The 22,941-nt window shown below is 35.1% G+C and overlaps 1 protein-coding gene across 1 annotated transcript; it reads right to left on the reverse strand.

Annotated features, from left to right (window-relative positions):
• Positions 1-354: 354 nt before the first annotated feature.
• EIF2B2 (eukaryotic translation initiation factor 2B subunit beta) lies at positions 355-7,163 on the reverse strand. Its single transcript, XM_051977587.1, has 8 exons — positions 6,892-7,163; positions 6,672-6,792; positions 5,988-6,136; positions 4,257-4,420; positions 3,281-3,376; positions 2,059-2,196; positions 1,883-1,949; positions 355-946 (listed from the first exon to the last, which is right to left on the reverse strand). Exons 1-8 carry the CDS (start codon positions 7,052-7,054, stop codon positions 789-791), a joined length of 1,056 nt encoding a protein of 351 aa, XP_051833547.1. The 5' UTR covers positions 7,055-7,163; the 3' UTR covers positions 355-788.
• Positions 7,164-22,941: the final 15,778 nt, after the last annotated feature.

The raw sequence follows: 22,941 nt of genomic DNA on the forward strand, positions 1-22,941 counted from the left end.
TTTTACCTTGTGGACCTCTTTATTCCATAAACTGACAAACTGGGGCCTGATTAAGACAGTCACCACTGAGTCATACAATTTCTAGATCAGCCTTTTAGAATCTTGCTTAATGTTGTTTCTTTCCCCAAGTCAGTAAAAGGCAGAAATAATTTATTTTCACATAAAAGCTATTAGTATCAGGAGGCTATTTTTCTTTTAAGTTTCCTTAGACCAGTAAAAAAATTTCTATTTTTCTGTTGAACTCCAAAAGAAATTAAACACCATTTTTTATAATGCTAGTGTTCAGAGTTTACCTCTAATTACTACCCTTTTTCAGACACACTGCTTTGCAAACACATTAAGTGGGCCATGCTGTTGCTGTTTCAAACAATTTAATCATAGCAGAATTGTAGACAAGAGTCATAAAGTAGCTTTTATTGGCATATCCTGGGAGGAGGTGTAGAAAATTCTGAACAAAGGTGTCTACCTCAGCAAGAATTCCATGTGACCCAGAACACACCATTGAATCAGAATTTTTCACATCCCACAGAGACGCAGCCAGGTCAGCAGGAGGCTCCCAAATAGATAGGTCAAGCACGGTTGTTCCATTAAGATCCAAAGAACAGATCCTGAAATTCTGCCTTTGTATGTGTATAGCTGCAGTTGTTATTTAGAGTTCAAGTCTTCTTTTGAGGGAACTTGACTCTAGCTTGTTCCCACATCAGGAGTAGGAGTCTCTCATTAGTTTTTAGGCACATCTTCATTAAGTGTTACATAAATGTCTACCTGAGTTTCATCATCTCCTGACTTTAGAGTATGTGATCATCAGGATGGTAGAGCTCACTCATGAGTCGGTAAATATAGGAAGGCGCATTCCCACCAATGTTGGAGATAAAGAGGGTGATAAGGTCTGGTGGGACATAATCAAACACAGGGCAATGAACACTGACCTTCTCCAAAATGTCCCCTGAAAGGCAATAAGAATAAGTGTAAGAAATATTATCTAGCTTAGCTACTCTGATCAATACAATGATCCAATAAAATTCCAAAAGCCTCATGATGAAAAATCCTATCTACTTCCAGAAAAAAGAACTGATGAACTCAAGTGCAAATTTAAGTAAAATTTTCTCACTTCATTTTTCCTGTCTTTTGGCAAGTTGCTAATATGGAAATATGCTTGGCAAGATTTCACATGTATAATTGATAGCATATTGCATGTCTTCTCAGTCAGCTGAGGAGAAGGATGAAGAGAGAGAATTTGAAACTCAAAAAAAAATTTTCAAAAGTTATTGTTATTAAACAAAAAGAAGAGTGTGCTCTTCTGTTTAACTAAGCCTAAATGATGGGGCTATAGGACCAAGTCCTTTGTTTTGCATCGAGTTGTTTAGAACTTTACTCAATGGATTAAGCTGTTCAACTTTGAGAAAAACAGAAAAGGAGGCCACAGACTTAGGTATACAGTTTCATCAGGAGAAATGATTCAAAGCTCCTACTTGTGACACTATCATTAAAATAAACTCCACAAGGACTAGAACTGAGTTTCAAAGAAACACTAAGCTATTTACTGTACTTTGTGTAATTCTTAACCCTGTTATCTTTTCCATAGGTCTGTTACACTAAAGTATATTCCATTTACAAGCTCAGATCCAGTCATCTTTACCTCCATCATGTCAGTTAAAACCTCAATTAGCCTAAAATATATTGAATGTTTTAAAACCATAAAGTCCCCAGATGCCATAAATGGGACGAAAGTTACAGCCCCTAGAAAAAATAATTCCTCTGCTTCATTTCTCCTGATCATCACTGAAGGCAGTAATGAGTCAGACTCAGAGAATTTTGAATCTGAATTGCAACCCAGTTCCGTCTAGATCCTACTAATCATCTTTAAAAAACAAAATGATACCCTCTGTGAATGGCAAGACTTCTTCAGGAGCTACAAACTTGTGGAATGAATCTTCTTCATTGGGAAACTAGAAAAAAAGAAATGACATAAGTAAGACTACTTTCTTATGGGCATGCATTTTTCTCAATTGGGAAGTGACCCTACTACTAGAACCAGAGGAAGAGAACAGCTCTTACCTGTGGTGAAAGCTTAAACATGGGTGCACAAACAATGAGTGGAGTGGAGTGGTGCTTAGCTGCAAGGGCCAGGGTGTGAGTTCCCGCCACTGCTCTCAGGGCACCATTGGCTAGGATGGTCTTTGTGCCAATGATCACCTTTGGAATGAAAGAAGAATGATGACTTAGGGAACAGAGAAGTGGGGGAAGGGAATAGAGGGACAAGGGAAGGATTCTGAAAAAAGTAACTGAAGATCACTGGAAGCAAAAACTAATTTAGAATCAAAGCTTCAGAATCCTCTAGAAAAAAGCAAACAAGATAAAAAGAGATTGGGTCCTCTAACTTATTAAGAGTGAACCCTTTTCTCAGCTGCCTATTTCATGTTCTGGTTTTTACGGAAAAATTGGTGGGGAATGAAGCAAAAGGCCTCTTCAACTCTAGTGATGTGCTAATAACAAATTTTAGTCTCAAAAGGAGATTGTGGATTGCTTTCACTACAATAAATTTGTTGCAGGGAGGGTCACTCTAATCTACTATTCTATCAGATTAAACTGAAAATCTGTAGGCCAGTAACAGAAAGGGCTTTAGACAGATGTAGAAAACCAAACCTGCAATTTTATTTATTTCCTCAATTTTTTTCCCCCAAAGTGCCTTTAACTAGGGCCCATAAAATATCTACCTATAGTGAAAGTTTCAACATTTCTGCATGTCTCTATGCCGTTAAGTGAGCAGATGCCAGAAAAAAATGTGAAATGTGTGCATATATATGCAACCAACAAAAATATTACGCCTATCACTTTTAGCTATGTTCCAGTTCTTACTTAGTAAGGATAGAATTTTATTTCTTTTCAGTAGAGGAGGTCCCTATTCATCTACATTTCACTTGCCAAGTTCTCAACGAAACTCTGAATACAGCACATAATCCCTTCTTCCTAGACAGATATGTGAGGGCTCACATATGTGTCTGTTCCATCTTTAGCCCTGTATTCCTTTCACTGCTCAACCAAATATCTGAGAAAGTAGAGAATGGGAATGAATATGGGGACAAGATGAAAGAAATTCTGTAACTGGATCAACAATCTCAATAAATCTTCAAATAATATCAAGAACTTACTATTTTATCAGAAATATCATGGGGAAGAATGAATACTTTAGGAACCCAAAGAAAAGGAATACTCCTTATGTTAACAAACAATTTCTCTATGCTACTTATTCATTTCTAATAACTCCAAATATTCTCACTTTGTTGACTCTGGACATAACAGCAAAAATGGCAGCATCAGTCATGACAGTTGTTTCAATATCCTCCTTGGCCAGGTTGACTGCCATCTTATGACCCTGAAATAAGGAGAAACTGATAAGTCCTATAGGAGATACAGAGTGTGCTTTTCACATGTAATTTGGACTGATTTGTTTCTAAAAGTTCATTCTGCTACAGTAAAGTTCTTGGCATAAGTTCTCAACACACTGAGGAAGAACTCTGACAGCAGATGGACTAGTAAACATAGCATGTTCCTTAGCCTTAATTAGAGCAACCACAAAACTAGACATTCTATTAGACAGAGTCCCAAGATCAGGCTGATCCTAGCTCACAATTCTATCTTGGATTCAGGACAAATGTCCTGCTCCAAGGAATTGAGGCCAGGCAAGTACTAGACATTTCTAAGGTTCTTTGCCCCATTTAAGATTCCTAAAGAAGTTATTATATTTGATCGATTTATTATCAAAAGTAACTTTTGGGGTTAATTCCAGTCAAATTACTTTTCATATGAAGAAACAGGGGGCCAGGGAAAATCCCACAGTCACACTGAGAGTAAGGGACAACAGAGCTAGTATTTGAATCCCAAGGCCAGTGTTCTTTCTATTTTATCATCCTGTCTCAATTCTTATGTCCTCAGTTCTGCAATTTATCACTGGTTTCTCAAATCAGTTATCATAAATTTTTTGACCAATTATATGATTTCACTTCTGGTGAGGAAACTCCCTCTCCCAATGCAGATGAAGGTGCAGTATATAATAGCTCTTAATTAATTCCACTAATATCTCACTACATAGGGTTAATGATCAAGATAACCTCATTTCCTTTTCATCTTATCAGACACTTTACCCCCAAGTCATCATTATCCCTTGCTTACCAATTCAGTTAGAATGGATCCAACCATCCCTTCCTTTACTACCTCCTCCCATCTTTCTCATTTTTCCGTAGCTCCTTCAGTACCTGGCAGAAAGGAGCACACTCTGCCACAATAACATGAAATTTCCGCTTTTGGGCAGCCACTTTGAGGAAGGCTTCAACAGTTCGGGAGTATCCAATGGTCATGATCACCTCATTGGAGTGAATGTGCTCCAGAGCCTGCATTGCTATGTTCTCAGTTGTCCCTTCTGTAAGCACAGTCAATTTACAGGAAAATTAGACACAAAGTGGGGAAGAAAGATTTGTGCTCTTCTCACAACATCCCCCTAGGACATATTATAAGGAAATTAGGCCTTAAGGACACTACACCAAAAATGGCTGAAATTAAATATTACAAAAAGTCATATTTTTCTAACTCCTAATCTCCAAAATGCAGCCCTTTTGACCCTTTGGTATACTCCACAAACACCCTATTTCAATGTCCACATCACTGTGGTTACTGGGAAATCTATATACCACCATACATACAACTGATTTCAGTGTGGCTTGTAATAGAAGTTAGGATAGGAAGCTGAAGTTGGGGTTAGCTGCATTGAAATGGCCTTGCCATTTCAGAGCCAATAAGAATCAGATCAGAAACCTTATAATTTCCTGTTGATCTTTTTTTAAAAAAATTATTAGTAGTAAATGTAATTTTAAATTTATGGAATAAAATGAGCATTTTTAGAACAGTACAATAAAAAAGATACTTGCTTATGAAACTGCACATCTACTATGTGATAGCAAATGGCTATTTTTAGACACCAATAGATATATATATTTCAATGCCCACATCACTGTGGCCACTGGGAAATCTACTAGCTCCGTTTGGGTAACTGATTCTGAAGTCAGTGACTATCCAGTCAAGAACACTTTCAATCTGTAGAACTTAAAATTGCTTTAGAAAAAGAAAATGAAATCTCCATTAAAGGATTCTTTTCAAGATATTACAAATCAGTAACACTGCCTGCCAGACAAGAGATCCCAACAAAAAAGAAACAGGTGAGTAAGAAAGACTCAAAACAAAAGCACACAAAACTGAGACCCTAAGGGGTAGTATTATTTCTTGGTTAAACTTGTGTAAATCTCTAAAGACTAATTTTAGTGAAGCCATATCACATGAATTATAGGAATAATTACAGACAGCATTTATTCAGTACTCTAATGTTTACGAAAAATGTTTAAAAAATTAAAAAAATGTTTACGAAACAATATTCTCTCATTTGATCTTCATCAAAACTCTGTGAGGAAGTAACATAGTCACCACTATTTTATAAATGAGGAAGCTTTGTGAGACATTAACTGACTTGCCCAGGGACACAGAGTTAGTAAACATCTGAGGCAGAATTCATACTCAGGTGTTTCTGATTGTTAAGTCCAGCCCTCCATCCACTATATCATACAGCTGCTCCAAGGCTAGAGACTTAACAACCATGGTTTTAAATATTTTTTCCTCATTTGAATTCAAAGCACAGTCTCATACTGAGACTTTGTTATTGATATGAGTTAAATTTATTTACTGAGTCTCTCTACTAATGTGGTTATAACTCAGGGATCTGAAGTTCTTCTGGACTTTATTGGTCTGTAAAGCAAAATACACAGCAGTGACCAAACCTGCTGAGTGTCTCAAGCTTTTCTTCCTAGCAAAAAATACATGAAGAGAGTTTGGGAAGAATTACAGACTAGATTACTTTTTATGTATGTTGTTGGACAACCATAACGATCTTTTCCCTTATCTGAGGCGGCTTTCATTGGCCAGAATTACCATACACTTACCCAGCTCTATCAACAGCTCATTAATAACCTCAATGATATTGGCTTGGAGTTGGGCATAGTGAAGACTAAAATCCTCATTCAGGCCTCCAGCTGTCAAGAGCTTGTGTAAAGACTCCTGCTGATCACTCTCATCACTTCGTCCATGGAGTCTGAGGATAGAAGACTCATCATCAGAGATTAAAGAGAAACGACCTTACCAGGGGCCGTAAGCATCAAAGATGATAATAGCGTGAAAGGACCTTAACGATAATCCAATCCAAATCCCCTAATTGAAGATGAAGAAATCAAGGCCCAGGAAGAAAAAGTGATTTGCCAAAATCACCCAGGTAGAATTAGACCTTAAACCCATACACTCTGTCTCAAGAGTCCAGCCCACTTTTCTCTCTTGTTACAGGACCAGAGAAATAAAGTGGTTTCCCAAGGTCGTTGCCGACCCAAGACTGGAGTTCAGCCTCATTCAGGGCTTCTTTCCAGCAGAGCCAACACTGAGGAGGGAAGACGAGCAAGGGAGGGAGTGCAGTCCATACCCTGGTGCTTCCTGGCCAGAAAGCTGTGTTTCTGCCTTTCTTTTTATGCCCGGCGCTGAGCACAGTGCCTGGCAAACAGTAAGCGCTAAATTAATGTTAACTGACTGATGGGGCTGGTGAATGGGGAAGGCGGCTCGGCCGTCGGGGAGGGACTGACCTGCCATACTCTTCGCGGATGATCTTGAGCACCCTCCGCACCATGTTGCCCACGGTGGTCTCGGAGGGCTGAGCGGCCGTCATCCGCCGGCCCTCCTTTCGGATGAGCTCCATCAGCTCCCCTGCAGCCAGAGAGGGGAGAGCGTGAGCGGAGGGCTGTCAGGCCTCGTGTCCTCCCTCCACCCCCGAGGCCAGCCCGGCCTCTACCGCCGCCTCCTCACCGGCGTTGCTCCAGCGCCCGTGGGACACGATCCGACGGAGCAGCCCTACAGTCTCTCGGGCCATGTCCTCCGAGCTGCGCTGGCCCCCGCCCCGCTTTAGTGCCGCCACGAAACTCTCGATCCGCTCAGACAATTCCGTCTCCTTGTCAACCGCGCCCGGCATCTTGCAGGATGACAACTCGTACTGGAAACCGAAGGGAAGAGGCAAGAAGAGCCGCCGCAGCAGCGAGACATGCACAAACTTCTACTTCCGGGGCGGTCAGCGTATGCTTCTCGTCTTTCTCCCGTTCTCGTTCTGTCTCCTCCTACGAGCCAATCAGAGGTTTGAGTCTCTAACTCCTAGAGAAAAGGAAATAGAGCACAAATTTGCCATTGGTACGGAGAAACGGAAGTGTGAATGAATTCTTCCTTATCCGGCACGCCGGAAGTCATGTCTGTCTCCAAGTCCTCCAGGCTCTATGATCCGTGACTATGGAAACGGCAAAGCCCCTATCCCGCGCCTTTAATAGGAGGCTTCTCTCCCCTTCCGCGTGGAGGTCAGTGAAATTGAGGTCCACCATAACTGTAGCGCAGAATCTCAAAAACCAACTCATAAACAAATTATAAATGACATCATAAACTCCAGTTGTCCAATTTGTGCCTGAACAACTTCAACGAAAGGGACTTCACCATTCTTCAAGACCACACATTACAATGGTCAGATGGAAACTGAGTGCGGACCACGACATAGCATTCTCACTCTCTCTGTTGTTATTTGCTGGCATTTGTTTTCTTTCTCAGTTTTTTTTTTTTTTATTCCATCTTGATCTGATTTTTCTTGTGCAGCAAGACAACTGTATAAATGTGTATACATATATTGAATTTAACATATTCTTTTTTTTGATGGGAGAAATATTTTTTATTATTATACCTTTTTATTAACAGTACATATGCATGGGTAATTTTTTACAGCATTATCCCTTTCACTCACTTCTGTTCCGACTTTTCCCCTCCCTCCCTCCACCCCCTCCCCCAGATGGCAAAGGTCCTATACATGTTAAATATAACCTATACTTTAACATATTTAACATGTATTGGACTACCTGCCAGCTAGGGGAGGGGGTGGGGGGAGAAGGGGAAAATTTGGAACAAAAAGCTTTGCAAGGTACAAAGTTGGAAAAATTATCCATGCATATGTTTTGTAAGTAAAAAAGCTTTAATAAAAATACATTAATTAAAAACAAAAACAAAAAAAATTATTGGTTAGGTGAAACAAGGATGCCCATTATTTCACTGTTATTTAACATTGTACTAGAAATGTTGGCTTTAGCAATAAGAAAAGAAAAAGCAACTAAAGACATTAGAATAGACAATGTGGAAATAAAACTATCACTTTTCAGATGATATACTGATATACTTGGAGAATCCTAGAAAATCATTCAAAAGTTACTGGAAACAATTCACAGCTTTAGCAAAGTTACAGGTTATAAAATAGCATTTTTATATATTACTGATAAAGCCCCACATCCAGAGATAGAGAAATTCCATTTAAAATTACTACAAACAAAATAAAATACTTGGGGATATACCTGCCAAGACAAACCCAAGAATTATATGAACACAATTACAAAATACTTCTCACACAAATAAAATAAGATCTAAACAATAAGAAAAATATAAATTGTTTGTGGCGAGGCTGAGCTAAGATAATAAAAATTATAATTCTGCTTAACTTGGTCTGCTTGTTCAATGGCTTACCAAACTGCCAAAACATTATTTTATAGAACTAGAAAAAAATAATAAAATTCTCTGGAAGAACAAAAGATCAAGAATATCAAGAAAATTAATGAAAAAAAAATACAAATGATGGTAGCTTAACAGTACCAAACCTAAAAGTATACTATAAAACAGCAGTTATCAAAACCTTTTGGTACAGGCTAAAAAATCAGTGGAATCTATTAAATATACATGACACAATAAGCAAGGCCTATAGCAATCTAATATTTGATAAACCCCCCAAATCCAGCTACTGGAATAAAAACTCACTATTTGATTAAAAAAAAAACTGTTGGGAAAACTGGAAAATAATATGTCAGAAACTCAGCAGAGACTTACATCTCACATTCCATACCAAATAAAATCAAAATGGATACATGATTTGGGCATAAAGGATAATGCCATAGACAAATTAGGAAAACAAGGAATAATTTACCTATCAGATCTTTGGAGAAGGGAGGAATTAATGACCAAAGAAGAACCAGAGAACATTATGGAAGGCAAAATGGACAACTTTGATTACATTAAATTAAAAAGATTTTGCACAAACAACAGAAACAAGATTAAAAGGGATGTACAAAGCCGGGGAAAAATCTTTACAGCCAGTATTTCTGATAAAGGTCTTATTTCTAAAATATATAATGAACTGTGTCAAATTTATAAGAATACACATCATTCTCCAATTGATAAATGGTATGAACAGACAATTTTCAGATGATGAAATTAAAGCCATCTATAGTTTTATGAAAAAATGCTCTAAATCACTATTGATTAGAAAAATGCAAATTAAAACAACTCTGAGGTACCACCTTACACTTCTCAGATTGGCTAAAATGACAGGAAAGGATAATGATAAATGTTGGAGGGGGATGTGGGGAAACTGGGACACTAATGCATTGTTAGTGGAGTTGTGAACTGATTTAACCATTCAGGAAAATAATCTGGAACTATGCCCAAAGGGCTGTAAAACTGTGTGTACATTTTGACCCAGCAATGCCATTACTGAGTCCGTATCCCAAGGAAATCATAAAAAAGGGAAAAGAACCCACATGTGCAAAATGTTTGTAGCAGTTCTTTTTGTGGTAGCAAAGAATTAGAAAAGGAGTGGATACTCACCAATCAAGGAATGGCTGAACAAATTGTGGTACATGAAGGTAATAGAATAGTATTGTTCTATAAAAATGATGAACAAGCTTATTATAGAAAGGCCTGGAAAGATTTACATGAACTGATGAGTGAAACAAGCAGAACTAGGAATACATTGTATACAACAAGAATATAAAAGACTTGGTTCTTTTTAGTGGTTTGGTGATCCAAAGTAATCCCAATTTTGGACAGAAAATACCATCTGCAACCAGAGAAAGAACTAAGGAGGCTGAATGTAAATCAATGCATGCTATGTTCACTTCTTTTTTTTTTTTTTTTTTTTTTTTAATCTATCCCAGGGTTTTTCCCTTTTGCTCTGATTTTTCTTTCCCAACATAATTCATAAAACAATGTGTATTAAAAATAAACAAACTTTAAAAAACCAATTATTGATCAGCTTTAATTTTTAGAAAGGCCTTTTCTTTTTTATTATATCAAGGGGAAAAAATTCTGCTTTTTGGAAACGTCTAACTGTGTTGCTCCCAATCATAACTTTTACTGCCAAGCACAAATCTGATCCCCTCTTCTTTCAAATACTTGAAGACAGCTACTATACGTCTCCTAAAACTTCTCAGGCTAACATTCCCCAGCCCCTTCAAACAAACCTAAGATGTTATGGTTGTTACTCCTTTCATTATCATCCTAAATTTATGACTAATGAAATTTATTTATAGATTCCAGCCAGAAAAAAAGGGATATTCTCACAATATAATGCCAGAATCTAGACTTTTCTCCAGCCTAACTTCCCCCCAGTCCCTTCAAAAAAACCTAATGTCATGGTTTTGAGTCCTTTCACTCATCTCACGTTTGTGAATCATAATGAAATCTACTTATGGATTCCAGCCAGAAAAAAAAAAAAAGACATCATTACAACATGTCAGAGAAGGGAGATTCCTTGGGCAATGTTAATTTTGGGGGCTGTTACGTAAGCAATCCCAACTGCCAAAATTTGGGGATCATGCCATCAGAAAGAAGGAGAATTTCCTGAGAAATGTCCTTTTTGACAAGAAGAGATCATCAAGCATATGGCTTCTGGTATGAAAGTTGCTATGACAAAGTCCTAATATGGAAGGACAAGGAACCCCAGCTTTTCACTCCCCTATAAAATTATGTTATTTGGACAGAGTGAGTTTGATAAGAAAAAGGTTAGTTGACTATCTAGCTTCCTTTTCGGGGGAACTCCAAAGGGTAAATTTGTACAATACTTGATTTTAGGATCTTGGGACAAATGAAATATTTACAAAGAGTCATGCTGAGTGATTATGGACATTTGGGATTCCTTTATATATTTCTTGTATTTCTGCCTTCTGAACTCTCCCTCTTAGAATCCCAGGCTTCCTTTGAGATTCAGCTGCAATTAATTAAGTGGACTAAAAGCATTGTTTCATTGCATTGAGGATCTAGTTGATGTTGGATAATGTGATTTTATTATCTATGAAGTTGGGATGTTAGTGTGTATTCTTGTGTCTATTTCTAGGTATTTCTAGGGAAATGCTATGTTCTTCAGAAGATCTTTTTTTTTGTTCTCCTTCAGGTGCTAGTGCCTATCCTCTGAAGTTAACTGGAGCTTGTATATGTAACAAGGGTTCTTTGAGCATGCTCACAATTGCCTTTCTGATTTTAAATAAGATATTTGTCCTATTCTTGATGTATATTGTACATGAATAGAAAACTCCCCTTTTTGGGGAAATCATAGATGTGAGTCATAACAAAGGGTGGTATAACTCTCGTCCTGTTCTCCTAACACAGTATTTCTAGGTATAGTACAGAAAGTAAGAGCATTATCCCAGCTCCTAATGATGTGCTCAAGGTAGCAATTATCACATGATGTTACTTATCAATGTTCTTTTTTAATTTTGATGCTCACAGCTGAACATTATATTCCAGATGAACTCTAAGAAGGGTAATGCCTAAAGGGAAATCCCACCCCACTCCCAGGCAGTACATCTTTCTAACTTTTACCTATTACTTCAGCAATACATTAGCTTCATTTACTATGTTAGATATCTCTTAAACCTTTGTAGAAACTTCTCATTTAATAAGGATGGCATTTATTCCTTTATCAAAATCAGTGATACAAATGTTAAATAGCATATGACCAAACACAGATTAATTACTGGGATACTCCACTGGAGATATACTTCCCAAATGACATCAAGTCATTAATGAGGTTGAGCCATGTGGGCCCAGATATGTACCCACTTCTAAAGTAATTTAATTGTACTGTCAAATTAGCCTAGATCTTCCATATTTTCCATTAGAAAAGCATGTGATACTTTATTGAGAACTATTAAAATTTAAGTAAATTATATATGTATGTACGTGTACCCACATGTGTATATGCATACATCTACATCTATATATGGAAAGAAAGAGGAAAAAGAGAGAGAGAACATTTCTCTATTTACTAATTTAGTAATCCTATGAAAAAGAGCACCTTAGTTTGTCATGTTCTATTCTCGATGAAGCCATGCTGATTCTTTGGGATCACTACTTTCTCTTCTTTTCACTAACCATCTCAGGATCTGAACTTCACTACCCTATAATTTTTGCATTCCATTTCCTCCCCGTATTTGTGAAAATCAAGACATTTGCCCTTCTCTAGTCCTGCAAACCTCTGCTATTCTCTGCAATCTTTCAAAATCCATACTCAAATGTTTTTTCATGGCTTTCTTATGTCACTCATTTCTCTACCAAATTTATCCTCTATATCTTTTATTTATTTTTTAAAATCCTTTTTGAGCTTTTCCATAGCCTGGGGCCAATTCATATTTTTCTTTGAGGCTTTGGATGTAGGAGTTTTTATTTTGTTGGACAGTGAAGAACAGTGGGAAGATATAAAATAATATTCAGCATTCTTATAAACTGCATCATGTGTTGATGTATTAAATATGAATCTCTTGGGAGAGTATAATAATAGTTATGCTATTGCTTCTATTTTTAAACATTTATTTTATTAATTTTTTTGTTAATATTTTGATTTCTGAGCTGTCTTCCTCCTTCCCTTTCAACTCCACAATAGAAAAGTGCAACATTGATACAGATATATATATATATATATATAAAACCATACAATACATACTTCCAAATATCAATTCTATCTCCAGAGGTGGATAGCTTCTTTATAGGTCCCTTAGAGTTGATTTGATTATTCATATTATTCAGAATACATTCACAGTTACTCTTGGAACAATATTTTTTACTATATGCCACATTCTCTTGGTTCTGCTCATTATAGTTTTCAATATTTCATGCAAGTCTTTCTATGTTTTTCTAAAATTTTCTAAATTTTCTAAAATAAGTAAAAAAATTTTTACTTATATTTTACTTACAGCACAGTAGCATTCCATATAACTGATTCAGCTATTCTCCAGTTGCTAAATTTCTAGTTCTTTGACACCGAGTATAAAATATGTAAGCAGATATCTGCCAAATAGACACAAGAACCATATGAATACAAACATAAAAGCTGTAAAAATAAAATAAGAGAGATCAAGGAAAAAATAAGAGCAATTCAAGAAAATTATGAAAAGAAACTCAACCAACTTGAAACAATAATTTAAGTATAATTCTGAATGGAGGAAAAATAGGCACTTAATGAACTTAAAGGCTTTTAGGTTTTTATGATAAAACCCCCAGAACTTAAAGGAAAATTCAGTACATAACATCTAAGAGATATAAGATAAATATTAAAGACTTATTATAAGGAACTCAATAAGGTAAGATTGTTCACTTTTTATATGTGAAAATATTAATAGTACCTTTATGACTATCATCATTATTTAGGGAACTTAAAAGAAAGACTTGGACTGAGCTGAGTATGATGAGATAATTCTAAAAAAAAAAACTGTGGAGAAGAGATAAAAGAGTATAATTATTTCATACAATTGAAGCATAAGAAAAATTGATACAGAAGAAGCTGGTGGGGGGAGAGCAGTTAATTATGGAACTTTTCTCTCTTTGGAAATGGGTTAAAGAGGGAACTACATAAATATGTGTGTGTGCATATATATATATATATATATATATATATATATATATATACACACAAATGTGCACACATACATATATGTATATGTATGTATATATGTGTAAAAAGCTTCTAAATTAAAAAAGAAATAAGAGGGCAAGGGGATAGGATGGGGAAAGAGTATGAGGAAGGCACTATTGGAAAATAGGTAGGTTAAGGAACAAGAAAGCAAAGTGGTAAGTAAAAGTAAAGCAGAAGAGTGAGAAGGAATAGTATAATTAGGGTGAAAAGGATATTGAGGAAAAATAGGAAGGAAGAAAATACACAAGTGATAATAGCTTAGAATGTGAATGGGATGAATTTACCCAAAAAACAAAATGGAAAGCAGATTAAAAGTTTGAATTCAACAATATTTTGCTTTCAGGAAACATTATAAAAATGAGAGATATATACAAAGATAAAATAAAGGGCAAGAGTAGGATTTATTATGTAAAACAAAGCAGGAATAGTAATTACAATCTCAGACAAAATTAAAGACAGATTTAATCAAAAAAGAAAATAGGGAAACTTTACTATGTGTCAGCAATATTGTTCAGTGTTATTTTAGATTATTTAAAATAACTAGACAGCATAAAATATTCTGAATATATACTTGCCAAAAACAATCACAAGGGCCATGTAAATATAAACAAAAAATATTTTTATGCAAATAAAGTCAGATCTAAATAATTGAAGTAATATTTATTGTTCATTTGTAGGTAAAGCCAATATAATTTTTTAAAAGACAATTTTACCTAACTAATCTATTTATTCAACATTATCCCAATTAAATTACTAAAAAAATATCTTACTGAGTTAGGAAAAAAAATAATTGCCAAGTTCATTTGGAAGAACAAAAAGTCAGGACCTTCAAAGAAACCAGAGGAAAAGATGTAAAGGAAGTAGATTCAGCATTGTTGAAGTGTAAAAAGAATGATTTCAATTGTTTTAAATTAATTGTGCAAATATAATATATGAAGTCAAAAATAGAAGGAATGCAGAAAATTGGGAGCAAAAAACTTTCATGGATAATTTCTCAAACAGGATGTAATTGGATGGGAATAATACTGTGATGTAGCAAATGATGAACTGGTCGATTTAGAAAAACATGGAAATACTTGAACTTATGAAGGGAAAGGAACTCACTTGCAGAGAAATAGATAATAGGAGGAAATAAGAATTGTATGGTCTTACATATTTGTGTGTGATTGTATATGTGAATATATGTGTATGTTTTTAGATAGATTTGTATATGTATATATTACACTTAAATGTAGTATTCTTTATAGTGGGGAGTGGGAAGAGAGATGGGAAGAAAATAAAATATACAGCACAGCAGAGAACAAAAGAAAACAATCAAACAAAGAAAATCTGGGCAGCTTTGAAAACAATATGTAGTCTTTATTATAGAGGTTTTCTTGAAATGGAAATTTATTGTTTTATATTCAATTTTTTCTTATGTTCTGCTATGTACATGACAATTTTTTTCTTTTTTCTTTTTGTATTTAGGTTTAAAATAAATAAAAAGTATATTTTAAAAGTTACAAGTAATATTTTCTCATATAAGAAATTGAGAAATAATCCAGTTTAACCTTATTAAATCCTTTATAATTAGTCATTCAAAGTTTATGTTCTTATGTTTCTCCTGATTCTCAAATTTTCTGTCCAGTTCTGTGTTTTTCCTCAAGAATACCTGAAAATCCTTTAATTTATTAAATATAATTTTTTTTCTTGTGGGATTACACTCAGTTTTTCTGGGTAGATTATTCTTGGTTATAAACCCAGATCCTTTGTTCTTGAGAATATCATATTCAAGACTGTAAATCTTGCATTATCCTGACTGTAGCTTGTTTCTAGTTCCTTGTAATATTTCCTTCTTTATCTGAGAGTTTTGGAGTTTAACTATAAAGTTCCTGTGAGTTTTCATTTAGGGATCTCTTTCAGGACTTGATCAGTTGATTTTTTTTTCCCATTTCTATTTCACTCTTTAGATCTAGAAATTAAGGGTAATTTTCTTTATAATTTCTTGAAGTGTTTCATCTCCTTTTTTTCTTAATTATAACTTTCAAGTAATCCAACAATTCTTATATTATCTCTCCTCAATCTGTTTTTCTGGTCAATTTTTTTTTTCAAATTAGATATTTCATGTTCTCTTTAATTTTTTTTCATTCTTTTGGTTTTAAAAAAAATATTTCTTGATGTCTTATGAAGTCTTTAGCTTTCTCTTGCCCAGTTCTAATTTTTAAGCTATTTTCTTCAGTTAGTTTTTGGATCTCTTTTCCAATTGGTTGATTTTCTTTTCATAAGTTACTTGATTTTCTTTCATTACTCATTTCTTTTCTTATTCTTTTCTCACCCTCTCTTATTTGGTTTTTAATGTCCATCTGAAGCTTTTTCAAGAACTCTTTTTGGGCTTCTGACCATTCTACATCTTTTTTTGAAGCTTTACAACTAGCTACTTTGACTTCAAAATCTTCTTCTATTTTGAATCTTCATCTTCACTGTATCACCATAGTAGCTTTCTTTGGTCAGGTTCTTTCTCAATTGTTTACTCATTTTTTAACAGTCTGTTTCTTGACTGTTAACTTTATATTAAGATCAGACTCTGTTTCCAGGATGTGGGGGATAATGTCTCAGGCTTCAGAATTTTGCGCTATTGAGTTTTTTTCTGGGGGCTTTTGGTTTTTTGGTTCTTCCATTGTTCTATGATTTAAGACCAGGTATAGTCACTAGTTACTCTTGGCTTATGCCTTGATTGATAAGTGCCTTAGGTACTCCTCTCTGCCTCTAAACCACAACCACAGCTTCTAGAACCATTGCTAACATAAATGATGTTACTCTCTGCAATCCTTCCTGCTGCTATAAACATCCTCTCTATCCTCTCCCCAGAACCCAAACCAGGAACTCCATTCTTCTGAGAGTGACCACAACCATTAGGGCCCCTGTCTCTCTGTAACCATATTCACCAGAATGTGCTTGTTCTTCCTCACCTGCAGTCACATGCTGGGACTGAGTTTGGTAAATACACCTGGGCTTTCTGTCCAGTTTAGTACCACACTTCTGATCTTCTCCTCATCAGCCCTCTGATACCTATACTATCTCAGGGGGAAAAGTTCCTCAAACAGAGACTGTTTTTCCTACACAGCTGCCCCTTGGACTTGCTATTGGTTGATTCTACCATATATGTTCAGTGGCATCTGCACAAGTCACTGAGGTAAAATCTTTCCTAACATTCTCCCGACTTGTTTTAGGCTGGATGATTATCCCAAATCTTAATTATTTCTGTGGTTCTGATATTCACTTGGAAGAATTATTTTAAGTTATTTAAGGGAGGGGAAGAAACTTGAGAGATGCAGGTAATATATTGCTTTATTCCACCATCTTCTCACAATTCTCTCCCTGCTTCTATTAGTTTTAAGTTTCTCTATCAATGCCCACTTGAAGGATTTGTAAAACAACAGGCAAACATATTCTTATCAGACTTTGTTAGGCATTCCTGAACAGAAATCTATCATTTCTTTTCTTTATGTCAGTTCAGAGGTCCAAATTTCATCCTCAATCACCCCTTTTCTTTTCTTTCTTTTTTATTATAGCTTTTTATTAACAAAACATATGCATGAGTAATTTTTCAACATTGACCCTTGCAAAAACTCCTGTTGTGAATTTTCCCCTCCTTCCCTCCACCCCTTCCCCTAGATGGCAGGCAGTCCAATACATGTTAAATATGTTAAAGTATATATTAAATACAATATATGTATACATTATACAGTTATCTTGCTACACAAGAAAAATTGGACTTAGAAAGAAGGTAAAAATAACCTGGGAAGAAAAACAAAAATGTAAGCAAGCAAACAATAACAGAAAGAGTGTAAATGCTATGTTGTGGTCCACACTCATTTCCCAATGTTCTTTTGCTGGGTGTGGCTGGTTCTGTTCATTACTAATCAATTGGAACTGATTTGGATCCTCTCATTGTTGAAGAGATCCACATCCATCAGAATTGATCATCTTATAGTCTTGTTGTTGAAGTATATAATGATCTCCTGGTTCTGCTCATTTCACTCAGCATCAGTTTCTTCAGGTCCCTCTGAAATCATCCTTCTGGTCATTTTTTACAGAACAATAATGTTCCATAACATTCATATAGCACAATTTACCCAGCCATTCTCCAATTGTTGGGCAGCCATTCATTTTCCAGTTTCTAGCCACTACAAACAGGGCTGCCACAAACATTTTTGCACATGTGGGTCCCTTTTCCTCCTTTAAGATCTCTTTGGGATATAAGCCCAATAGTAACACTACTGAATCAAAGGGTATACACAGCTTAATAACTTTTTGAGCATAGTTCCAAACTGCTCTCCAGAATTGCTAAATCCGTTCACAACTCCACCAACAATGTATCAGTGTCCCAGTTTTCCCACATCTCCTTCAACATTCATCATTATCTTTTCCTGTCATCTTAGCCAATCTAAGAGGTGTGTAATGGTATCTCAGAGTTATCTTAATTTTCATTTCTCTCATCAATAGTGATTTGGAACACCAGCAGTTTTTGTCAAATAGTGCATTTTTATCCCAAAAGTTGGGGTCTTTGGGTTTGTCAAACACTAGATTGCTATAATTATTTACTATTTTGTCCTGAGTCACCACTTTTCTTAAGCAATTGTTCACCTCTCATATCAACTTTTCTTTTTTTGTATCTCTTGCCTTTAAAGGATAGCAATGACAATAATATCACCCCATCCTTATGGTCTTGAGTTTCTTGCCCAGGTCTTGGTCATCTTTGCCAATACTTTCTAGGTTCCTTCTGGAAGTATAATTTATGCCCACATAAATCACAAGAAATAAGAAGACGTGTTTTAATAAGCTTGAGAATTCCTCTATTATGCCTTAGATTCATTCTGTGGGAAGAGAACATTAATTTCTATTATGATTATGATTATGTAGTAGGTTGATTAAAAAAAAACTGATCCAATTCTCCTCAATAAGAAATCATCAACTATCAGCACTCTTCTCTTTTTCATCTGGTTTTTACTAGATGTTCTCCCCCCTATTGAATCTGTGGAGATGTGCATCATCATTCCTTGGGAGATAAGCAACTGTTTCCTCCTTTGCGCATTGAGATCCCTCCTCTACAAAGAGAGCTTAAAAACATTTTAACATTTAAATATATCAAAAAATTGATATTTTTTTCACTTTATCTTCCTTTCTGATTACATCCTGTTTCTGCCTTCCTCCATTTCTCCTGTCAAATTATTTCATCTTCTCTTCCCAGAGACCCATCTCTTATAACAAAGAATTTTTTTAAAACAGCAAAACAACCAACACACAAGCCAATTCTGACATCATATGCAGTGTCTACACCCTGATGGGTAGATGAGTAGAGCCATTCCCCATCTCTGCAAAGGAGAGCAGGGAGTACTTGTCACATCTTTTCTTTGGGGTCAACCTTGGTCATTTTAATTATACTGCATTCAGTTTCAACATTGTTGTTGTTCTTTCTATTTACAATGTTGTCGTCACTATGTCTATTTTTCTAGTTTTATTTATTTCCCTTGGCATTATTTCACATCAGGCTTCCTATGATTCACTTATTCATCATATTAATCATTTCTTAACAGTGCAGTAATATTCCATTAGACAACCATTTATCACAACTTATTCAGCCATTCCTTAATCAACGTGTATTGACTCTGGTTCCATAATATTGAATTCCTTAATCCAAGTGTTCAAAGTTTTTCTTCCCTTTGTACTTCTGTGTGACATTATTTTAACCTCTAACCACCTAACACAGGAAAGGAAGGATGGAACAGGCATTTATTAAGTTCCTAATATATGCCTGGCAATAAGCTAAGCACTTTTACACATGTTGTTTCATTTGGGCAGGATTTCCCTGTGATTGCTTAGATCCTTTTCCTTTTTAATTTTCAAAGAAGCCTTCTTCTGTTTCTGTTTTCAAAGAAATATTTCATCATGACCAAAATCCTGAAGTTCCTTCACCTTCTCTTCTCAGAAGACACTTTAAACATTGGTAATTGTTATTGGTTCTATCAGAAACTCAAACATCACAGTCTCATTGAAAGTCTTGGCAAATTTCTTCCTGTCCTTCATTTTTATTTGTCCATTTATTTATTTGATACCCTTTTATACCTGTACTCCTACTCCCTTTCCAGGTTATCATTCTTACTTCTGTAACAGGGCTTGAAATTGGAGGTTACTGTTACATACCTCTCAGATTGGCTAAGATGACAGGAAAAGATAATGATAAATGCTGGAGGAGATGTGGGAAAACTGGGATACTAATACATTGTTGGTAGAGTTGTGAACTGATCCAATCATTCTGGAGAACAATACAGAACTATGCCCAAAGTGCATACCCTTTGATCTAGCAGTGTCTTTAGTGGGCTTGTATCCCAAAGAGATCATAAAAAAAAAGAAAAAAGAACCTAGATGTGCAAAAATGTTTGTAGAAGCCTTTGTTGTAGTGGCAAGGAATTGGAAACTGAGTGGATATTCATCAGTTGGAGAATGGCTGAATAAATTATGGTATATGAATGTGATGGAATATTAGTGTTCTATAAAAAACAATCAGAATGATTCAGAGAGATCTGGAGAGACTTACATGAATTGATGCTGAGTGAAATGAGTAAAGCCAAGAGAACATTGTACATAGCAACAGCAAGATTATATGATGTTCAATTCTGAAGGATGTGGCTCTTTTCACCAATGAGGTGATTCAGGTCAATTCCAATAGATTTATGATAGAGAGAACCATTTGTATCCAGAGAGAAGACTCTGGGGACTGAATGTAAGCCACAATATAATATTTTCACCTTTTTTGTTGTGTTTGCTTGCTTTTTGTTTTCTTCCTTATTTGTTGCCCTTTTTGATCTGTTTTTTCTTGTGCAGCATGATAAATGTGGAAATATATTTGGAAGAATTGCACATGTTTAATCTTTGTTGGATTGCTTGCTGTCTAAGGGAAGGGATAGGGAAAAGGAGGCAGAAAGATTTGGAAAACAAGATTTTGCAAGGGTGAATGTTGAAAACTATCTTTGCATATATTTTGAAAATAAAAAGCTATTATTTTAAAAAAGTAATTCTTAGATTCTTTGATTCAAATAGCATCAAATCTGAAAGTTAATTTAGGTACCCTGATCATTTTTATTATGTTGTCAAGGCCCAGCTATGGGAAATTAAAAAAAAAACACACACACACAATATTTTTTGCTTCTTTAAAAACTTCATTTTTAGAATGAAGAACTTTAGAACTTCATTTATATAATTCTTTAGTGTTCTAATATATTGATTCCCAACTGTTTTAGGGATTTTATTTTGAATGCGTTTTCTTCAATTTCCTCTAAATTTTCCAAGAGATTTCTATGATTTCTTTCTGTGTTCTTTTTTATTGCTTTATAGAAAGATTGATGGTTCTTATACATGTCTTTTTAACATACTATTTTCTTGAAGCCATTAATGTGTCAGTTGTTTATTTCCTGTATTTTCCCAAGTAAATCATCAAATCATCTGCAAATATAGATATTTTTGTCTTTTTGTTTCTCATGTTTGATTTCTTTCTTTAGCATTCCTGCTTTTGCTACTATTTCTAGAACTATGTCAAAATAAAAATGGGCAGAGGGGAACATCTTGCTTGTTTTCTAGAAAAGCTCTGTTTCCTGTTTTCCATTTCAAAAAAATGTTAGCTTTTAGTTTTAGATATATACTTTTTTATGATGCTAAAAATGATCCTTCTATAGTCATATTTTTTAATTATTAGGAGAAAAAAAATTATGTTTTGCTAAAGGGTTGCTTCCTCCCCCCATCTGCTGTTATAATGTAATATCAGTTTTTAAAAAAAACTTTTAATAAAATTTCATTAATTATTTTTTTTGAATATTGATGGTTAACTTAAGCCTTGGTATATACCAAACTTGGTCATAGTAAATAATTTCTCCCCATATTATTGTAGTCTTTTTTACTTGGCTTTTATTTAAAATGTTTGTATTCATATTCATTAATGATGTTGATCTAATAATTTCTTTGCAATTCACTTAATTCTTTGGATTTAAATGTTATGACATTTAGTGCATTTGCATTTTATATTGGCATTGTTTCATTATTTCTAGTGCTTTTTTGTCTCTTTGTTTTTCTTTCTCTATTTCTCTCTCTTTCTTTCCCTTTTCCCCCTTTTTCCTCTCTCCAAAAATTTATTTCATAAAGAAGTTTGTATCATTTCCCCCCCTTAGTTTTTGAGATTTTTTTTTTTTGGTAGCATAGTTTTTACTTACTCCTTAAATGTATGGTAGAATACGTCTGAAAATCTGTGTGGATCAGATTTTTTAATTTCCCATTTAGCTCCCATTTCCATTGTAGCTTCTTCAGTTTTGCCCCTGAAATGCTAGTTTATTCCTACAGTTTCCCCTTTAATGCCAGAAAAACTGAGCAAGACAAAGATTAGAGAGTATTTAATAATTTATTAAATGGGAGAGATTTACTGGGACCAAATGGATCCATGTTTGGTCCCAGGGCTGAATGAGACTATCCATCTCAAAGAATCCAGCCTCGAATATCAGATACAAGATTCTTTTATAGGGTAACAAGAACAATGACATAATTGGGGAGGTACCTGGATGGGGTTGACCTAATGAGGGGAGAAACCTAGGATGAGGATGACATAATGGAGGCAGGCACCTACTATGACATAATGGAGGGAGATACCAGAGAGGCTCCTGATATTTTAATGTTGTCTAAAATGGATAAAGACCTTTATCCCATCAAACATTAAGAGAGAATGAGTATAGCCTAAGGTCTAAGATATAAAACCTTTATCCTATCAAACATTAAGAGGGAATGGTTATAACTTGAGGCAGAGTAACTGAATAGGACAATTAAAGAAACTGGGTCAGGACATTAAAAGAGAACTGTGGCACAATACCCCCTCCATACTTCCCATTCATTTACTTAGTTTCTTTGAATTCCATTAAATTTTAATCTATTTTCTCTCTTTTTATTCATTGATCTTTTTATTCATTGAATCTTGTGTGGGACATTCCAGGCTGGATTCTTTGAGAAGATAGTCTCATTCAGCCCTGGGACCAAATCATGGATCCATTGGTCCCAGTAAATCTCTCCATTTAATAAAC

Source organism: Antechinus flavipes, chromosome 2 (assembly GCF_016432865.1).
Source record: "Antechinus flavipes isolate AdamAnt ecotype Samford, QLD, Australia chromosome 2, AdamAnt_v2, whole genome shotgun sequence".
Classification (NCBI taxonomy): Eukaryota; Metazoa; Chordata; class Mammalia; order Dasyuromorphia; family Dasyuridae; genus Antechinus; species Antechinus flavipes.

Bases quoted from the DNA above. Each gene is read 5' to 3' on its own strand.
- EIF2B2 (XM_051977587.1), bottom strand. From the start codon at position 7,054: ATGCCGGGCGCGGTTGACAAGGAGACGGAATTGTCTGAGCGGATCGAG. The intron at 6,793-6,891 runs GTGAGGAGGCGG...CTCTGGCTGCAG, and splicing joins CGGGCGCTGGAGCAACGCCG to GGGAGCTGATGGAGCTCATC. The intron at 947-1,882 runs GTATCATTTTGT...ATTGCCTTTCAG, and splicing joins AGTCTTGCCATTCACAGAGG to GGGACATTTTGGAGAAGGTC.